The sequence below is a fragment of the Schistocerca gregaria genome, chromosome 7 (genome assembly GCF_023897955.1).
Source record: "Schistocerca gregaria isolate iqSchGreg1 chromosome 7, iqSchGreg1.2, whole genome shotgun sequence".
Taxonomy (NCBI): Eukaryota; Metazoa; Arthropoda; class Insecta; order Orthoptera; family Acrididae; genus Schistocerca; species Schistocerca gregaria.
In genome coordinates, this window is record NC_064926.1 from 492844632 (window position 1) to 492866097 (window position 21466).

At 44.2% G+C, this 21466-nt stretch overlaps 1 protein-coding gene across 1 annotated transcript in view; it reads left to right on the forward strand.

Annotated features, from left to right (window-relative positions):
- The window catches only part of LOC126281356 (small conductance calcium-activated potassium channel protein), a 1755063-nt gene that overhangs the window by 1543383 nt on the left and 190214 nt on the right, over positions 1-21466 (forward strand). The window contains exon 6 of the mRNA XM_049980265.1: positions 14509-14930. Coding sequence (XP_049836222.1) covers positions 14509-14930 — 422 coding nt within the window. The remainder of the gene's footprint in view (positions 1-14508; positions 14931-21466) is intronic.

The following is a 21466-nucleotide window of genomic DNA, read 5'->3' on the forward strand; positions in this document are numbered from 1 at the left end:
GAATGCCTTCCAGAAATAGTGCAACATGCTACTGCTGCCGGCCGTGGTGGCCGAGCGGTTCTAGGCGCTTCAGTCCGGAACCGCGCGAGTGCTACGGTCGCAGGTTTGAATCCTGCCTCGGGCAGTTCGTAGTTACAGACGGCAAATCATCGAGTAAAACTGAAGTGATATCAGGTGTTCCCCAGGGAAGCGTCCTGGGACCTCTGCTGTTCCTGATTTATATAAATGACCTGGGTGACAATCTGAGCAGTTCTCTGTGATTGTTCGCAGATGATGCTGTAATTTACCGTCTAGTAAGGTCATCCGAAGACCAGTATCAGTTGCAAAGCGATTTAGAAAAGATTGCTGTATGGTGTGTCAGGTGGCAGTTGACGCTAAATAACGAAAAGTGTGAGATGATCCACACGAGTTCCAAAAGAAATCCGTTGGAATTCGATTACTCGATAAATAGTTCAATTCTCAAGGCTGTCAATTCAACTAAGTACCTGGGTGTTAAAATTACGAACAACTTCAGTTGGAAGGACCACATAGATAATATTGTCGGGAAGGCGAGCCAAAGGTTGCGTTTCATTGGCAGGACACTTAGAAGATGCAACAAGTCCACTAAAGAGACAGCTTACACTACACTCGTTCGTCCTCTGTTAGAATATTGCTGCGCGGTGTGGGATCCTTACCAGGTGGGATTGACGGAGGACATCGAAAGGGTGCAAAAAAGGGCAGCTCGTTTTGTATTATCACGCTATAGGGGAGAGAGTGTGGCAGATATGATACACGAGTTGGGATGGAAGTCATTACAGCATAGACGTTTTTCGTCGCGGCGAGACCTTTTTACGAAATTTCAGTCACCAACTTTCTCTTCCGAATGCGAAAATATTTTGTTGAGCCCAACCTACATAGGTAGGAATGATCATCAAAATAAAATAAGAGAAATCAGAGCTCGAACAGAAAGGTTTAGGTGTTCGTTTTTCCAGCTCGCTGTTCGGGAGTGGAATAGTAGAGAGATAGTATGATTGTGGTTCGATGAACCCTCTGCCAAGCACTTAAATGTGAATTGCAGAGTAGTCATGTAGATGTAGATGTAGATGGATGTGTGTGATGTCCTTAGGTTAGTTAGGTTCAAGTAGTTCTAAGTCAAGGGCACTGAGGACCTCAGATGTTAACCCCCTTAGTGCTTAGGGCCATTTGAGGTCATTGACGAAGAAAGCGAGATCTCTGCTTGAAGAATCCGTGATGGTCCTTTATACAGGAGACTTATGTTCTGCAAAAATGTCATAATGCGTGAGAATAATGGAGCAAGAAAAGATGGAAAACATCGTTGTTTGCACAGTGCCCTCATCGACAAACATCAGGTGGCTTTAACCATTTAGAAGTTGATACAGATTTAGATCTTTCTTCGTTCAGAGCTCTCACGGCCTCTTTGTCTCCTTCACACTAGTAGTAATATCAGAACGCACGGGTTTTCTGTGGCCATCTCCTCTGTACGTAAGCATGCCATCATTTTCACACTAGCTGAGCCTTGACTGTCTGCTAGCACACCTATAGTAGGTCGCGAGCCTCCGTAAGAGGCGAGCCGAGTAAGAAACAACCTGCATTTAGGGGTCAACATGGTCCCCAAAGATAGATGCATACTTCTGTTGGCCCATCGTGCATTGCAGAACGACGAGATTACCCAGGGAATGCCGCGAAAATATTCTCCAGGCGATAACGTTCCTTCCTATGTCCTGGATCCTTCCAGTGATTGTTTCAGGGTCGTCTGTCTGATAGAGCGTAAAACGTGACAGATCTGAAAAGACGACCTGTCGCCGCCCAGTGGACGTTCAGCTGCAGTACTGGCATTCAAATGCGAGCCGTTGTCGCTGATGAACAACAGTCACCTGGTGCCAAGTGCTTGCCACCGAGAAACTCCTATAGGTAGCAGAACAAGTGAAAATCGCTGGGCGCCAAGTCTGGACTGTACGGTGGGTGGACAATCTGTTCCCATCCAAAGGATCTGATCATTTCGGTCGTGAATGGAAGAATGGGGTCTGGCGTTGTAATGCAGCAACAAAACACCAGATGTCAGAAGAGTCTGTTAGCACGCACTGCTACTAGGACGAATGTTCCATTCAGTTCTCCTTGTTTTCTTTTATAACCTGCAGGAGTCTTCTGCTCTCTCAACCCTTTCCAAGACTCTTTCATTACTCGTTTTTTCCATCCAGCTTATCCTTTCCATTCTCCTCTGTATACACGTCTCAGATGCTCCCAGCCTTCTTTTTTCCCTCCACACTCTGGTCTCAGGTTCTATGTTTTTGCTCCCTAAAGTGCCACACTGCAGACGAAAAAATTGTGTCACTCCTTTTCCTCATACATTTATCTACACTATTGGTCATTAAAATTACTACAGAAAGAAGAAATGCAGATGATTAATGAGTATTCATTGGACAAATATGTTATACTAGAACTGACATGTGATTACATTTTCACGCAATTTGAGTGCATAGATCCTGAGAAATCAGTACCCAGAACAACCACCTCCGGCCGTAATAACGGCCTTGATACGCCTGGGCATTGAGTCACACAGAGCTTGGATGGCGTGTACAGGTACAGCTGCCCATGCAGCTTCAATACGATACCACAGTTCATCACGAGTAGTGACTGGCGTATTGTGACGAGCCAGTTGCTCGGCCATCATTGACCAGACTTTTTCAATTGGTGAGAGACCAGGAATATGAGCTGGCCATGGCATGGAGAATGTGCTGTCCAGGCCAGCAGTCAAACATTTTCTGCATCCAGAAAGGCCCGTACAGGACCTGCAACATGCGGTCGTGCATTATCCAGCTGAAATGTAGGGTTTCGCAGAGATCGAATGAAGGGTAGAGCCACGGGTCGTAACACATCTGAAATGTAACGTCCACTGTTCAAAGTGCAGTCAATGCGACCAAGAGGTGACCAAGACGTGTAACCAATGGCACCCCATACCATCACGCCGGGTGATACGCCAGTATGGCGATGACGAATACACGCTTCCAATGTGCGTTCACCGCGATGTCACCAAAACACGAATGCGACCATCATGATGCTGTAAGCAGAACCTGGATTCATCCGAACAAATGACGTTTTGCCATTCGTGCACCCAGCTTCGTCGTTGAGTACACCATCGCATGCACTCCTGTCTGTGATGCAGCGTCAATGGTAACCGCAGCCATGGTCTCCGCGCTGATAGTCCATGCTGCTGCAAACGTCGTCGAACTGTTCGTGAAGATGGTTATTGTCTTGCAAACGTCCCCATCTGTTGACTCAGGGATCGAGACGTGGCTGCACGATCCGTTACACCCATGCGGATAAGATGCCTGTCATCTCGACTGCTAGTGATACGATTCCGTTGGGATCCAGTACGGCATTCCGTATTACCCTCCTGAACCCACCGATTCCAAATTCTGCTAACAGTCACTGGATCTTGACCAACGCGAGCAGCAATGTCGGAATACGATAAACCGCCATCGCGATAGGCTACAATCCGACCTTTATCAAAGTAGGAAACGTGATCGTACCCATTTCTCCTCCTTACAAGAGGCATCACAACAACGTTTCACCAGGCAACTGCTGCTTGTGTATGAGAAATCGGTTGCAAAATTTCCTCACGTCAGCGAGTTGTAGGTGTCGCCATCGGCGCCAACCTTGTGTGAATGCTCTGAAAAGCTTATCATTCGCATATCATTTGCATACCACAGCATCTTCTTCCTGTCGGTTAAATTTCGCGTCTGTAGCACGTCATCTTCGTGGTGTAGCAATTTTAAGGGCCAGTAGTGTATACATGGCTAGAATATGAAGCATCTACAAAGAAAGTTTTTTGCAAAACCGGCAGAGGCAGATTCTAAAAATCTATTACAGTTTTCTTCAAAATGAGAAGATACATTTACTTCCGTAGGATTTTCTAACTGGAAAAATGCTTTGGAAAAGTTCCGTCTTCATGAAAATACGTTGACGCATAAAGAAGGTTTTCTGAAACTAAATTCTGTCACTAACCGAAGTGTGGCCTCCCAACTGAATGATCAGTTAGATAGTGATATGAAGAAAGGCCGCTTCACACTTGAGGCAATTTTTACTACCGTGCAATTTCTGTGCCGACAAGGACTAGCAATTAGAGGGCAAGAAGATGTAAATTGCATTTTTTTTTCAATTGTTGGAACTCCGAAAGAATGACATACCTGAGTTTAAAGATCGGTTATACCGATCGGGGTATAAGTGAACGTCTCACGATATTCAAAACGAGATCTGTGTTGAGAAAGGTATCAGCTTCAGTCAAGGAGACTAAATATTTTTCTATTACGGTTGACGAAAGAAGTGATTCTTTGATTCATGAACAAGCGTCACTTTGTATTCGTACTGCCCGTGATTGCTTAATCAACAACGAAGACTTTATTGGCTTATACGAGACCTCCAACACTGAATCACAAACTCGGTTTAATATTTTAAAAGACTTTTTTGCTCGACTTGATTTGTCAATGGATAACTTAGGAAGATAGTGCTATGATGATGCCTCGATTATGAGAGGTAATTTCAAAGGACTTAAAAAAGTTAGTTTTGGATATACAACGAAAGCACGTTATGTGCACTGCACTGCTCACAGTTTAGACTTGGCAGTTGTAGACAGTCTCCGCCATCTTACGCTCATGAGGGATATTATGGCTTTAGCCAAGGAATTAATAAACACCGTAAGGGAATGCAACAAAAGGATGGTACTTTCAGAAGCATACGCTGTGAGAGTGCCAACCATCAAGCTGGTCTACGATCCGCTTACCCGACTCGATGGACTATGAGAGCTTCTAGTATCTTCAGATTATTGAAAAACTTTGAAGAACTTCTACAGTTTTTTGAAACATTTCCTGCAGAGGAAAAAACAGAGGCAGGTTACAAATTTGCAAGCTACCTTGAGTCAATACTACAATTCACGACTTATTTCTTTTTACGTCTTTATTGCAATGAAATGAACCCAGTAGAGGATATCAATGAAAAAATTCAGTGGCCTCATCTAAGTGTTGCTGATCTGAAAAAAAAATATATGAGAGCTTGATATTGATACTGAATGGAAAGCGTGATAGTTTTAAATACTTTTAGGAATTGTGTTTAAGAGAAAAACCTTCACAAGTTGATGATCCTTCGCTTCCTCGGAATCGAAGTGTACCAAAGAACTATGAAAACAACGAAGCAAGCTCACCGCACACTTTCAAAACCCCAAAGAAATACTACATTGAAGTTTGTGAAACGGTGCAATTACTGAGCGGTTTGCTTCAAGTGAACTCACACAGGTCATTGCAGTTGAACTAGAGTGCTTGCTTTTAGTAAACAGAGGTGAAACAAGTTTTTCAAAAATGACCTAGACATTGAGAGACTGCGCTTACACTTGACTATGTTAACTGATATCTCTAATAAAAAACATCTGGTCTTAAAAAACATGCGTTATGTAAGAAAGTACATTACACAAGAGCCTGCAGTTGGAGAAATGTTATGTGAAGTAGTGAAGTGCACTGAGCTTCTCAAAGTAGTTCCAATCACGACAGCAACAGCGAAAGGACCATTTAGAGCCCTTAGACCTCTGACGTCATATCTCCGATCGACAATGGGACAGAAGCGATTGAACAACTTAGCTGTTCTTCATGCCCACCGAAATGTTTTGGATGAACTGGATATACGACCAGTCACCAATGACTTCATGTTCAGTAATCTAGTCCGATGCTCGATATTTGCACCTTTCTAAAGACACTCTAGCCCTAATAATGGCATTTACAGCAATATTAAACATCTTTATAAAATATAGAATTAAATACATACATAATGTTAAATTTTCAGTTTCGAAATATTAATACTAGTTTAGTACTGTATTACTATAGTATTGTATTAGTTATTTTCAAATAATTAAATATTTTTAGGCAGTTGGACCCAATTAAAACATTCTAGTTACATACTTTTTTATTGAAAGTATTAGGCATACTGTATTAACTTTATTAACTGTATGACAGCATTAACTTTGAGATATTGTGTTTATTTAATGAGCCCTAAGCCTTATTCAAAGTAAGCTTAAATTAGCTATTTCACTTATTAATCGAAGTGCTATATCTGTGCGTCAGCAATATCTTATGTTTTATTCTTTTAATGATAGCTTAGGATTTATTTAAAAATAATTTCAGTCTTTTCAGAGCTATATATTCACTTCTCTGTAATAGTCTATAAACATGATTGTTACAGTAAATAAAATTAGCTTTTTACGAAAATACCGTGCGTGTTTATGTTTTGTTTCTTTTTTCAAAGCTAAAAAATGAGTCAGGCTTGTTGAGTTTCCCGGAGTGACGAGCTATCGAGAGTCCATTTTTCGGGGATCTAATGTTGATCATATGACTCTAAAATGTTTAAAAAACTTTAAAACTCACTATTTTTCATCTAAAATTTAGAAAATTTCCCGGTCCAAGACCCCCAGTATGGGTCCTCCCAATATTTTTTTGTAAGTCTGCGCCCCATGGTAGGGAGGTGGGTTACGTTATTGCTACTAACGATAGTATCCCATTTGTGATCAGAACAAAATTATAGAAGTAGACGAATAGCAAGCCGCAAGTATGGAAGCGATTACTTAAGAATGAAATGCGGAATCCAGCGGAGAAGTGCCACATTTGACACGTGTATTCGAGGGGAAAGGAAACATTAGTGTCTCACATTAAACATTTCGTTCTTCCAGATACTACACAGACCACCGATGGGTGGAAATCATTCACAACATTGAAAAACGAGAAAAGTGATCACGAATTCGCCAATCATCCGACGACTCATTTAAATCGCCTGTTACTGAAGTGGAGAGGCCTGGGAATCGAAATGAATTGTACATATTTCAGCTTTTATATTCTCACAATTTGCTATAATCTGCCAAATCTCTCTACTGTGAGAGCCTCCCAGATTTTCTAACAGACGTGTCAAAAGTGTACCCTGGGTATGTGAAAAAAGGAATGGTCTTCGTACACAATACCTGAGGGATAATGTAAGTCATATTATTCATTTCTTTTGTAAATTCCCGTGAGCGAAAAAAGTTCTGTTACTATCTCTTTTTAATTACTTTCTGTTTTCAATACGTTCGTCTTTTGCCGTCGCTCTCGAGAGTCGAGCGTTCGATATATATCACTCACAGAGAGGCCGCGACTTCGATGTGCACCGTTTTTTGGAAATTATTTAGTCATCCTGGTCAGGTAACATATACAGTAAAAATATTCTACATCGAAATGCATAATTTTACATGGGATTGTGTGGTATAATTTGAACATACTTCCACCGTACCTAATACTACTGCTTTTAATAAACTCTTAAACGGAATTCTCTTATAGTTCAAATTCTGAAAGCACACGAGTATGTATTATTTGCCTTTAAATTTTCCTTGGAATGGGAGGACAGTTGTGGTATGTATTGATGTCTGCTAAAATATATTATTTGAAATACATGTTAATAACATGTGAACACATTAGTGTAGCTATTGTTGCATTCTTGGCATTTGCAGGGAAGAATGCGCTATTCACGAAGATTACGAAGCATACTCAGTAGCAGAAGGAACATTATTCAAAGCAGGAATACATACTCATTCCGTGACAAGAAAAAAACGGATGCAAATTGAAATAAATCAGAATACGAACAATATGCTTGCAACACATTTAAAGAGGGCGGTTCACACAACGATTCGTAGGCAGAGACAAATTTACAGAGAACATTAGGCGACAAAATCAAATTTCTTATATGAAATAGAAACAAACAAGGAATCATTTATTCCCCGCAGTTTTACAGATGCATGCAAAAATAAAGCAGAGCACGAAGAACATTCTGACTGTGCAATTTAAGGAATTCAAAACATACAAAAAGCCGTAAACAGAAAGATTCCAGAGTGAGATTTTTCACTCTGCAGCGAAGTGTACGCTGATATGAAATTTCCTAGCAGATTAAAACTGTGTGCCGAACCGAGACTCGAACTCGGGATCTTTGCCTTTCGCGAGCAAATGCTCTTTTGGGGGGGGGGGGGGGGGGGGAGATGGGTCAGGTAGTAGGCTGGCGCAGGCAAGGTGGGCAGGGGTCGTAACCCGAGGCCTGGCCACGATGTCTCCTCCCTCCCATCCTGGGCATGTGGTACAAAGGATGCATTTGGTGTATTATTATGAATTTTTTTATTTTATTTAGTCATTTATTTATTTTTAATTATGTTTTTTTTAATTTATTTAACAGTAAGGAACTGAAAAGTAGTAAGTGCACTCGTTGCGTCGAGTTGGGGACGTACATAACTAAAAACATGCTAATAGTTGTAGAAAAAGGCATAAAAAAGGGAGCAAAGTCCGGGGCTAAGGAAGCCATGAAACAAAACTGAAGGGTGGAATCCATACCACCATTAACCATTGCTACATCTTGCACCGGATGTGAAACAAAAACTGCGAAGACCTTTTCGCACCGGGGACAAAAAGAGGAAATGAGGCAAATACTGCTACAGGGTGTGAAGGTTCACGACGAAACTCTCCATCTGCTGTATCATCCAGGTATGACTTCTCGTAATGACCAAGGTAGATCCCACGTTGTACCGTGTAGTGTTCTATTATCGTATTGTAATTTTAGCTTCTCTTACCCGTCATGTTCCAGCTACGTGGAAGGTCGTGGAACGCACTCCACGAATAATTGGAAAAATAATGTCGATACTTTGGGTTACGGAGGATCTTGCAACGTCGTCCCTGCAAATAGTTCCAAAAGTCTAAAGTGTCCTTAGTGCCGTCTTGAAACAAATAATGCACTGCATGTCCACGAAGCCACGTCATTGCATTAGTTTTAGTGCGTGGGTAATACGTCTCATCCGGGAATAAGATAGTCTTGGGGTCGATATGATTCGCCGTTACTCGAAGGAAGTATGCTGACATTTGCCTCACTAAGTGCCACACTGCCGCAGCTAAGACGGTGTTCATCGTTGTCTTGAACGCCACAGCTCGTGCACATTGGTGAGCCTACCATGTGGATCGCATGTAGCCTTGATCTGCTTACCGTTGACAGTGATATACCACATCACCGTGACGTCAGTGTCCAGTGTCACGAGGTGAATTGTCCTCCACACTACTCGCCAGTTGACGTTCGGGTGCTTCCTCTCCACGACGTTATCGGGTCGTCCACGTTGCAGGACCCGATAAACCGTCTTTGCCGTCGCCAGTTGAGTTGCGGGTAAGGCAAGTCGAACGTAACTTAGTTCGAGGTAAAAGACACCAATGTAGGAGAGCGAGGAGGGGACGTGGTGTATCGGCACAGGTGGCATCAGGGAGGGCGGTGCTAGTTCTTCTATTAACAAACTCGTCAGACTGTCTGGGCGGCGGTGCCATAGTTTGACTAATGTGCTCCCAAATAGGGCGACCGCTCTATCATGAACGAGACAGAGGCCAAGCCCTCCCCGATCCGGGGGAAGGGTGACAGTCTCATATTTGATCTTGAAAAGCATTCCTGAACTCACGAAGGACCCAAAAGCCGCAAGTATACGGCGAGCTAACATCGCCGGTATAGGTAATATCTGGTCGATGTGCGGAATGCGTGGCGCTAAATGTGTGTTGACATACTGGGTCCTTTGGACGATGTACTGGGCTCGTAGGCGGTTGTTGGCAATTCCAGTCCGAACATTTCGTAAAAGCCGTCGAAAGCTGTGAGCAGCGGTCCGTCGTATATCTTCTGTAAAATCAGTGCCGAGACATTTCAAACGATCCCTGAGCTGTAAGAGGGTGACACTGTTCTCAGACAATCCGACCCCGATGTTCATCGCCACCGATTTTGCGACGTTGATACGACTACCAGTGGCCATTCTATATTTCGCTATCCAATTCAGTGCGCTAGCGGTGTCGTCACCGTTGCGGATGACAATCACCAGGTCGTCAGCGTACGCTTTACATCGGAAAGTGTGGCCTCGTAACGTCATACCCGTTATTCGTTGGCGCAGGCCACAGAGGAGTGGTTCCATGGCCACAGCGTAAAGTAAAGTGGACAGAGGGCAGCCTTGGCGTATCGATCGAGAAATAGTGAGGCGCTGCGTAGTCGGCCGTTGACGATCACCTTGGATGTCGCGCCACGGAGTAGTCGCATGACGACAGTGACGAATGGCTGTGGGTACCGCATATGTCGGAGGACCACTTCCAAATAGTCGTGGTCCACTCGGTCGAAAGCTTGACTAAAATCGATTGCTGCCAGTTCACCCTTCAGACGACATGCCCTCGCCAATGAGATCAAGTCACGATATTCACTGAGTGCTGTTTGAATATTATTGTCGCCTCCTAATGACGTTTCGTCGGGTGAGATAACATTTCGTAAGGCCTGGCGTATCCGCGCCGCCAACAGTCGAGAAAAGATCTTAAAGTCGCAGTTCAATAGCGTCAACGGGCGGTAGTCCTGCAGTCGTGAGCCACCGGGTGGTTTGTGAATAGGAATAATCATCCCTTCCACAAGGGCGGCAGGGAGCGGCTCTTCCGAGGATAGTAGTTCGCGACAGATGTCCGTCCATCGGGAGGCTAATAAATATTGAAAAGTCCGGTAAAATTCCAAGGGGAGGCCATCAGGACCCGGAGATTTGTTGACAGCTCCGTTTCTAATGGCGTCGATCACTTCGTCTTCTGTAATTTCTTCCATCAAGGCCGCTTCCATTGCCGTAAATCGTCTGAGAGACGTCCTCCAGTGCTGTCGGATCAGGGGTCTGAGCGGAATAGAGTTGGGAATAATGATTGAAGAACACTGTGTTTATGTCTTGTTGCGTGGTGAGGCGACGACCGTCCTCCGTGTCGATGAAGCGTATCAGCGCTCGTTGGCGTCGTTTACGTTCACGACGAACGTGGAACATTGACGGGCGTTCGCTCGGTATTCGATCCTGCGTCCTCGAGCGGATGACTACCCCCTCTAGGTGGCGTCGCATATGAGCGGTGGATCGCCGTTTGTCGCTCCGGAGACGGCGCCATAGCATCGCAGTCGCGCAGTACCCTGAAATAAAAGTCGAGTGTATGTCGACGCCAAGTAGCGTGGTCGCGACCGTAGGATATCAACGTTCGCCTCAGTGCCGGTTTGGCGCAGTCCAACCACCAGCGGATCGTTGTGGGATATGCACGGAGGCGATTTTCACACGAATGCCACGTATCCTCAACGGCTTGGCGGCAATCCGGGTACGACAGGTGAGCGATGTTTAATTTCCACGGGCTGCGGCTTCTCCACACTTGTTGCCGCCGCAGGGTGACGGCACAAATGTAAGCTCAGTGGTCCTAGAAGGCTGCAGGCCACAGTTCCGCATCCTGTGTTCCAGCGGCCAGAGAGCGTGAGACATAAATCCGATCGATACGAGTGGAATAGTGACTCGTGAAGTGTGTCAATCCCGGTCGGTGGCCGTGAAGATGTTCCCAAGTGTCTACCATCTGCAGGTCCCGAGTTAGCGTCTCGAGTTCCGGACACGGATTATGTCGTGGGAGTTGGTCTCTGGGCGCCAATACGCAATTGTAGTCACCTCCAAACACCAAATGGTCGTGGCGGCCTTGGAAGATTGGGGCGACGTCTTCCGCAAAGGATCGTGAACGTTCGCGACGTTTGTCCGTCCCGGAAGGTGCGTAGATATTGATAAGGCGGACACCCAGTACCGTGAGTGCCATTCCTCTTGCCCCAGGCAGAAACAGGATATCGTCCGCCACAATCCCTTCCCGAAGAAGTACAGCGACACCGCTGCCTGTAGGGGAAGCTGAAGAGACGCAAGCATCGTAACCGTACATGCCTGGGAAGTTGTCGACATACTGGCCCTGGAGAAGGGCTATGTCGATGGAAGCAGAGTTCAACATATGCTGAAGCAAGGATAACTTAGCGCGCGTCCGTATAGTGTTGATGTTGATAGTTGCAACGCGATAAGTTTGAGGTCTATCAATAGCACCCGTGTTGGCCATCAACACCCTTGTAAGGCTGTCTCGTCACTGTAGCTGATGGCGGAAAAGGGTCGACACTGGTGGGGTAAATATTCCCCCCATGTCGTCCGACACGATGGGCAAGGTGTTTTCCCCACAGTCGTCCGCCCAGTCGCCATGAAATACCATCGGCTGTTGGTGGCTGTTAGTTGCTGCTGCGGCACTCCGCGCTGACTTCATCGACTCTACTGGCTGGGAATCGGCAGCGGCTGTCTGCTTGTAATGCTGCTGTTCTGTGGGGTCGGAGGGGCTGAAGCCGTCACCACGGCGAACTGTTGAGTTTGATGTTACAGCGGCCTCTGTACCGCCGGTACCGTTGTCGGAGTGTCCACAGTCCATGTCAGATGATCGCTGCAAACACTCGTCCGATGGAGCACGCCGCTGTCTCTTGTGTTTTCGCGGGGAACGCTGTTCACGGACGTGTGTTTCAGTATCTGAATGTGGGTGGATTTCTTCAGCTGCTCCGGTGTCTGGAAGAAAAGCCGCTGTCGGCACAACCCATGGGTCAATGTCCATCCTGGCATCCACGCCGTCTTGCAAGGTCGGTCGGTGATTATCTTCAGGTGGGGGCGCCGTTGTAGAGGCCGGATCCTGTACTGCAGAATCCATCATAGTCTCGCTATCGGGGGCGGCTATCGGACTAATGTGGTCAGCATCGGAAAGGGTTGCTGCCCGTGTAACTTCGACGTCATTGAGAGGAAGGGTCGTCATCGTAGAAGGAGTCATAGATTCGCTTGTCGGGATTTGAGTAAGCCGTCGTCGGAGACAATCTGACTGGACGTGCCCTTCTTGGCCACAACCAGAGCAAGTGCGTGGCTGACCGTCATACATAATGATCGCCCTACATCCGCCGATGATAAGATATGACGGAACATGTTTAGTCAGTTCAATTTTGATCTGTCCATTTTTCGGCCATATGGCTGATCACTCTGCCGTAGGGCTGGAAAGCCGCGGTGACTACGTCCGGTGGTACTTCGAAAGGGAGTTCGAAGACGCGTATCGTACGTAGGCCAAGCCCCGCGTGATCGATAGAGACCGCCCCAATATGGCCATCAGAATATTTGAATTTAAGATCGTTCGCATGTGCGTGCAAATTCTGTTGCACACCTCGTCACTTACTAACTTGACGTATACAACACTGCTCGTGATAGAGAGATGGATGCCAATTATGTCTCGCGGTTCAATTTTAACGTCGTCACGTAGAAAACGTTCCACTTCAAAAGCTCGCGGTCGTGCATGATCGGGTTGAAAACTGATCTTGATGGTGGTTTGTCTGTATGAATGTGCCATGTTGCGTCGGTAGTGATGGACTCTAAACTAGCGACAACGCAGTAGTAAACAACTACGAGCACTCGCGACCGCGCGGACGGGACGTAAACAAGACGTCCTCGCCGCACATTCTCACAGCTTTACTTCTGCCAGTATCTCGTCCCCCTACCTTCCAAACTTTACAGAAGCTCTTCTGCGAACCTTGCAGAACTAGCACTCCTGAAAGAAAGGCTATTGCGGAGATATGGCTTAGCCACAGCCTGGGGGATGTTCCCAGAACGACATTTTCACTCAGCAGCGGAGAGGACGGAGCGTGAGTCGTGCCTGGGTAGCTCAGATGATCAGCCGGCACGGTAGCTCAGCGTGTTCGGTCAGAGGGTTAGCTGCCCTCTGTAATAAAAAACTGAGTTAAACGAGCAACAACGAACATAAACGGATGTCTCGCGACGTCCGCACCGAGCAAATACAACGAATGAAAAGGATCAAAATGAGATTTTAAAAAAAAAAAAAAATGATGGTATAGCACTTGCCCGCGAAAGGCAAAGGTCCCGAGTTCGAGTCTCGGTCCATCACACAGTTTTAATCTGCCAGGAAGTTTCAGAAAACAGATTGATGGTAAGCAATAGGCAATGAAAAACTAGTTACTGCATTTTGTTAAATTTTACACGAGAAGCGAGAACGGTTTTTTTAAAAAGCATATAAAGTGATACAGATAACGCTACTACATGTGTAAGCTTATAGTAGAACCCTAGTTACACAGGTAAAGGTGTTGCTGGTTACTGGATTTACGAGGTTTTCGCGGACAGATGGAATTACGAGGTTTTCATTGGATACTATCAAAATGTCAGGCCAGATGATCTTCAACTTTTCATATGTGCTAAAGCGCAATTATTTCCGCTTGATAGTGGCCACACTGTCGAAATTGCAATATTGGGTTTCCCAAAAAAGAAAAAAAGAAAAAGAAAAAGAAAAAAAAGAAAAAAATCACTGTCAAAGGCGATGACTGCGTCATTTACAAAATTTTACGTGATAACCCCAGCTACGAGATGTTAGCTTTTAATCGAGATTTCACCAATATGTTACTTTGCAAGATAATGAAAACCTTTTGGTTTCCAGGCACGCCATGTATTGCTAGATTACTGTGCCCCGCATAAAGTATAAATGAAAAATGTTGTCTTCATCTTTTGTCGTATTTAAAGTTGAGGCCCAGGCCATTAGGATGACGGCTGTCGTTGTGCTTACGAGCTCCGCACCGCTCGCGTTTTAACGAGCCTCGGCCACGCTGTTGCAGTTGTTCATGATCGACAACTGCGCGGACGACTGGCGCATCGCGATGACGTGGCAGCGCATCACGCAGATCAGCCTCGAGCTGGCCATCTGCGCGGTGCACCCCATCCCGGGCCAGTACTACTTTCTGTGGACGACCAAGCTGGCCAACCGCGGCGGCAACGTCGGCTCGTGCTGGGTGCCGTACGACGTGACGCTGTCGCTGCCCATGTTCCTGCGCCTCTACCTCATCTGCCGCGTCATGCTGCTGCACAGCAAGCTCTTCACGGACGCCAGCTCGCGCTCCATCGGCGCGCTCAACCGCATCAACTTCAACACGCGCTTCGTGCTCAAGACTCTCATGACCATCTGCCCCGGCACCGTGCTGCTCGTCTTCATGGTCTCGCTCTGGATCATCGCCAGCTGGACGCTGCGCCAGTGCGAGAGGTACGTAACCACGCCGTGCCGCTATTCTCTCAAAGCCAGTTCTCCAGTCTAGTGTAGACTATTCGCCAAAGACAGAGATCCCTAATGACTATTCTGTCACTCGCTTTTTCCTCTCCGAGCTCTGCTCTTATTTGCCGAATACAGCAGCCACAAACGTTGAAATGTTTGGTCCTCAACAACCTCAAGGTTCTTCTAGATTATCTACATCCCAATACCAAGTGAAGCGGAGCATTGGTAAGAATCGGGACTGTTCTGGCGATCCAGATTTAGGTGTTCCGTGATTTTCCCAGAGTCACTTAAGGTAGGCTTACCATATTTTCTTGAGTCCAACGCAGAACAGATTAGCGATTTTTCTGGGTCATACCCAGAATAAAATTTTGAAATTACTAATTCTTAACAGTTTATTGGAACACTCAACTTTATTTATTCAGTTCTGCTTTTCACTAGACGTGCCTTCTTCTCAGAAATGGTTTGTTTGCTTAAATTATATCATAAAAATTACAACAATAAAGTTATGAATTAATTCTAAGGCTGTCAAAAAACTGTATTCCTGAAACTTCCTGGCAGATTAAAACTGCGTGTCGGACCGAGACTCGAACTCGGGACCTTTGCCTTTTGCGGGAAAGTTCTCTGCCATCTGAGCTACCCAAGCACGACTCACGCCCCACCCCCACTCTCCTGCGAAAGCTCTCGCAGGAGAGCTTCTGTAAAGTTTGGAAGGTAGGAGATGAGGTACTGGCAGAAGTAAAGCTGTGAGGATGGGGCGTGAGTCGTGCTTGGGTAGCTCAGATGGTACAGCACTTGCCCACGAAAGGCAAAGGTCCCGAGTTCGAATCTCAATCCGACACAGTTTTAATCTGCCAGGAAGCTTCATATCAGCGTACACTCCGCTGCAGAGTGAAATCTCATTCTGGAATTGTATTCCTGTTGCAGCTTATAGTTAAAGTCACACTTTCTTTTGCCCATTGCTAAACAATGAGACAAAACAAGAATAGGGATAATACAATCAAAAAAAGCATGTAGAAAAGTTACTTCACATGTGAAAACGACATAAACACTTTGTTCCTGTTGTGTTGCCAAATGACTGAATGAAAAATTGTGGCTGAACTGGTTGCCGTGCCTCCCCATCGACGTCAGTACTTACTCTGAGCTGAGAGAGGCACAGTCATAAGAGAATGTTAAAAATGCAGTCTCCAACATACAGGTCTAAAATTAAAAAAAAAGGAAAGCACACCAGTGATAAAGTTCTCAAACCTCAGACTTTTTGGAAGCTCATACGTTACTGCAGACAGCACTAAAAAACCCAGACTGCTCATGCTAATCCCAGACATATGGTAAGCCTACTTTAAGGTGAATGTCTTAACAGTTCCTATAACAGGCACAGCTGATTTCTTCTTTCCCCCAATGGAGCTTCCAGTCTGTCTTTCATGACCTCAGCATCCACAGGATGTTAAACCTTATCTCTCTTCCTTCTCTCCCTTTCTTCATCCACCCTTTCTTCAACACAAAGTGTTTTGTACCATAAATACATAAATTCATAACACAAAATAAAATTACAAAGAGGGAAATGAGTCATCTCGTAGGTGCAGTACATACAAATCCTCCACCATACTGGCAAAGGCTCTACTCAGGCTTGACTGTGCTAGATCACGGCCAGTCTGAAGGGAATGAGCTCTGTCCACAGTGTCCTCTAAATAAAGAGACTAATCAGTCTCACAAAACAAGTCTTCTATAACTTTATGGCACTTTGCAACGATGTCTCCAAGTCCTTAATTGACTCTTACTGCACATCCAGATTGTTTGTACTTTAGTTTTAGTAATTTGCAACATTATATGAAATTAAAAAGTAGCAAGTTATTTGGCTTACTATCATTATGAAATAGCAATGGCAACAGGTTGTAGCTACTGCACTGTGGAGTCATCGGCCAGGTGACAAACATAAATCATCTTGTCAAAAGTATCTGGACACCTATTAGTAGGCATTAATATGGAGTATGTGTGTCCTTCACCTTTATGACAGCTTGACTCTGCTGGGGACACATCCAGTGAGGTGTCTGAATGTTTGTGGAGGAATGGCAGCCCATTCTTCCTCAAATATTGTGAACACATAAGTGATCTCGTATGCTGGGGTCTGGAGAAGCATTGGCATCCTTATTCACCCCAAAGATTCACTGGGTTCAGGTCAGGACTCGGGGCATGGTAGTCCACTTCAGGAATATTATTGTGCACAAAATGTTATCTCACAGGTGATGTATTTTGACAAGATCTGTTGTTAGGCTGATACAAATTATCATTGACTGTGAAATGTTCCTATACCATTCACAATTAAAATGTGTTCATATCATTCCACATTTATCATTTTCTTAAGCTCAATAAGAGGACCACACTATAACCTTGAGAAACATCCTCATAAAGTAGTTCCACCTTCTCCATACATAACTGTTGGCACTAAACATAAGGCAGGTAATGTACTCCAGGCACCAACCAAACCCAAACCCTTCCATGAAATTGCAATAGGTTATAGCGTATTTCATCACTTCAAATCACTCCTTTCTAGTCATTCACTGTTCTGTGACATCGCTCTTTACACCACCCTAAATGTCACTTATTAGTGACTACAGAAATGTATGGCATATGAATAGGTGCTGAACTATTTATTCCAGTCGTGTTAACTCCCTATGCAGTCACTGTGCTATGTGGACTGCTGGTAGCTCTTCAGAGTGTACAAATGATCCCTATTGCTGATTTCATGCAGTTTTTTACATCCACTCCCCTCAGTGCTCTGTGGTCCCAGCCCATTAGTACATGAGGTCCACTTGGCCCTGGTTTAGCTGTGGTTGTTCCTTTGCAGTTACAATTCACAGTTGTATCACCAACAATCGAATCGGGTAGCTTTAGAGGAGTTGAAGTGTCACTGATGGATTTGTTACTCAGGTGATATCAAATGACCAGCAAACTTTCGGTGTTACTGAGCTCTCCTGACCAATCTGTTCTGGTGTTACTGCTTTTCAACTGACAACCTATATGTCACCATTTCCTTTTAATACTTGTTTATCCCTCTCTCATGCTATCTAGTAGTCAGCTCTGCATTACATAGAGGTGTCTGGATACTTTTGATCAGATAGTGTACAAAGCAGCCATAAGTCTTATTGAGAAGTACAGCTGTCTTACATGTGGACACTGCTCAGTCCAGTCCAGTGCAGCAGCAGCACAACAGAGACTGGTCTAGCTTCTATCAACAGAGGATTGCCTTTGCCGGATTGTAACCTGATCATAAATGATTTAGGTGAGCACACACTTCCTGTACCAAAGAAATCAGGCTGTTTAACCATTAGATCTTTTAACAGCTTCAAGGTTTTTTGGAACGTCCTCCCTAAACATCTTAATCCATTCTTTCCTTGAGCCAGATTTGTAATTTAGTTCTCGTGTCACGAGATAATCAGGATGTGTCAATGGCAGAAGGTGTTGAGGTATTCTGCAGTTCTAGACTCAGCATGCCATGTTATAGTGCATGTTGGAGGATACTTCAGGCACCTCTAGGGTTTACCCATTATCCTTTTCCATCCAAAAATGATATGAGGGAGGAGCAACTGCCTGTAAACCTCTGTATGAGCTCAAATTTATTTGATTTTTCTGTTATCGGTATTTTATGAGGTTCACGAGTGGGGAGATAAGTCATTTTAGCTGTTTCTCCATCCAAAGTGTCATGTGTATAACGATAACTAACACAATCTTTCAAAATGATCCCAAAAAACTCGAAAGATTGCAGAAGATGCCAGAGGAACAATTTAAGGATAAGAATTGTGATTGCAGACCTCATTTAGTGATGCAAATGAGCATCAAAAATATAGAGGTCAACACGTGCGGCTAAGCCGTCCAAGCAGCACTAACCATTGTCTTCATCAGTGAGGGCAGTCAATTGATATCTCTAAGAAATACGGTAGGTACAAAGAATAAGACAATTTTCAGAAGAAAATGAGAGGAAAAAAGTTAATAAAATGCAAAACATACAAAATAAGGTATAGGAAAACGACACTATTGTTAAAGCTAGAGTTAAAAACTAAAAAAAATGACAGGATATGTAGAGGTGTCTGATTCCAGTGTTGCAATACCTGCCTACCATCAGCTGACACACTTGCTTGTTGATGCCACACATGGTTCAAACAACCACACACACTGCATACACCCAGAACATTAAATCCTCATTTGATTCCAGTGGTGTTTCCTGAAGCACACTTTTGAAAAGTTGCCAGAGAAAGCTGTCTAGTAGGTTAAATTCAGGTTCTGGCAGGCTTTGACCCTACATTTTTGGTGTTCTGTGGCCTCATTGAGTAAGGTTTCCACAGATGAGTTCCTGCCCTCACTTTTTTCCCTTCAGGCACCTTTCACAATACCTTGAGGTTATTCGGTATTGTTATCAAACATTCCACATACTGTGGGTATTGCCAGCACCTGTGTTTGACAATTAAGTATGATGTTGCAGTGGCTGAGTCACTGGACTTGAATCCGGGAGGAGCAGAATTCAGGCATCCCTCAGGCCATCTACAGGTAGTTCTCCCTGATTCATAGTTTACATGAAGATGTCACCACTGGCTCCCTGTCCATTCTTTTATGCTCTACTGATCTTGTTGCCAAAGAAATGTTAAACTCTAAAATTCTTGCCTTCTTTATTATCCTGACCAGTGATGATTTCCTAGCAATGTAAGAAAAGCAGTGACTGGCCACTTTTACAACTGTGACATCAGAATTTAAAGCAGTACCTGTCATTTGTGTATTCCAAAGGACAGTAAGGTATTCATTAGAATGGTTATAATGTTGAGTCAGAAGAGCAACTGAACTGTCTCTGCTTTAAAAGGGTACACTAAAACATGCAGTGAAACTATAGAGGTTCAGAGACTAGTGACTCCATCAGATGACTCGTACTTCAATGATCTTAGTCTTATGCTGACAATACACGGATTGTTTTCTAAGAATATCAGTGCACCTCATTGATCACCCTGCATTGTTTTCCTGGTATTCACTACAAGGAAAAAATACATGGGGACAAGTGGAATCATGTCATGTAGTTTATGAAAAGATCTTCCAGAAGGCTAACGGAACTGATCAAATTGCTAGGAATGCCCAGAAGCAGTTTGATTGCATTGTACAATTTCAAGTAGCAAGTTGTCCATGACAGTAATTAATATTAACAGCAACAATTAACTGTCTTATATAATAGAGAGTGTGCTTGTAGGGTAGATTCTCATGCACACACACCATAGATCTAATAGTAATAACTGAAACAGTACACTTTAGTCTTCTCCAAAGTCCCTCACTCCACAAGTTCAGATTTAGACTGGGCACATTACTGCACTCTGTTCAGATTCAGGGAATACTAAGAAACTATATACAAAGCTTTGTACTTTTCAGTGTTCACACTGACTGTTCATCATGATTTACTGAAGAACTGATCCAAACAGGAACTGACAACAGTTTCAGAGTAAAAGATAGTTCACTATGACGGAAAGTAGGGAAGGTCCAGAAAGGGCCCCAGTTCACTTATTGCACCACTGAAATTGTAAGTGATCTGGAGGTTAGTGTCGGTGGCACTGAGAAACAGCTGCAGTCATTAGGATTGAACAAGGTCCCAGGAAACAATTAATTCCTGCCATGTACTATACAGTATTTGCTGAGTCAGCCTTTCTTATAGCCATAATATACTGTAGTTACCATTTAAAAAAAACGGTTTCCGGATCTAGCAATGAAGCTAGAGCAGCAGTACAAGTAGGGTGACGATTCTTCTCGAATACTTGTAATTATCAGGGAACTGCATTTTACCCAAAAAAATTGGGGAAATCTGAAGGAAGTTCAGGAATTTCATAAAATCTCAGGGAATGGTGCAGTTTTAACCTAGTATTGAAGTTGAATTTTATTGGGTTTTATAAATACTTGATACCTCAAAATGTGTTAATTATATGAATATTATTCCACATAAATTAACAATGTTTCAAAGCTATAGTTAAACTACTGCTTAAGGCTGATATATAACTCAAGTGAGAGGAAAACAGGCATCATTGTGGTATGCTGCCCCCCTCCCCCCCCCTCCCTTTCAGCCTCCACCATTTTTCACTCCCTGCCCTACTCACATTAATTTATCTGGAGCTTTTTGACACCATATTCCTCCTCACACATGGAATTGTTAGGGAATTTCTTTTCCAGTTTGTGTACCCTCCATACAGAAATTATCACAAAGCTACCATCCAGTGTCATTGATATGCGCATGTTACAGAATCTTGGAACATATTTTCGCACTTTTGTCACATGGCATCCTCAAGTTAATCAATCAAATGGATGCAGGGGTGGTGGCAAGGATTGGGGGGGGGGGGGGTCTATGGGGGCTATACCCCCCCCCCCCCCCACTCCCGTGAAGTATCGTATTACACCAGATAAAATGACTTCAGAAATCAGCGAATATATCACTCCAACAGATTCATTTTTTTTAATATAATTATGTAGCAATATAGGCTACATTGTATTACAAACACATTTTAACAAAA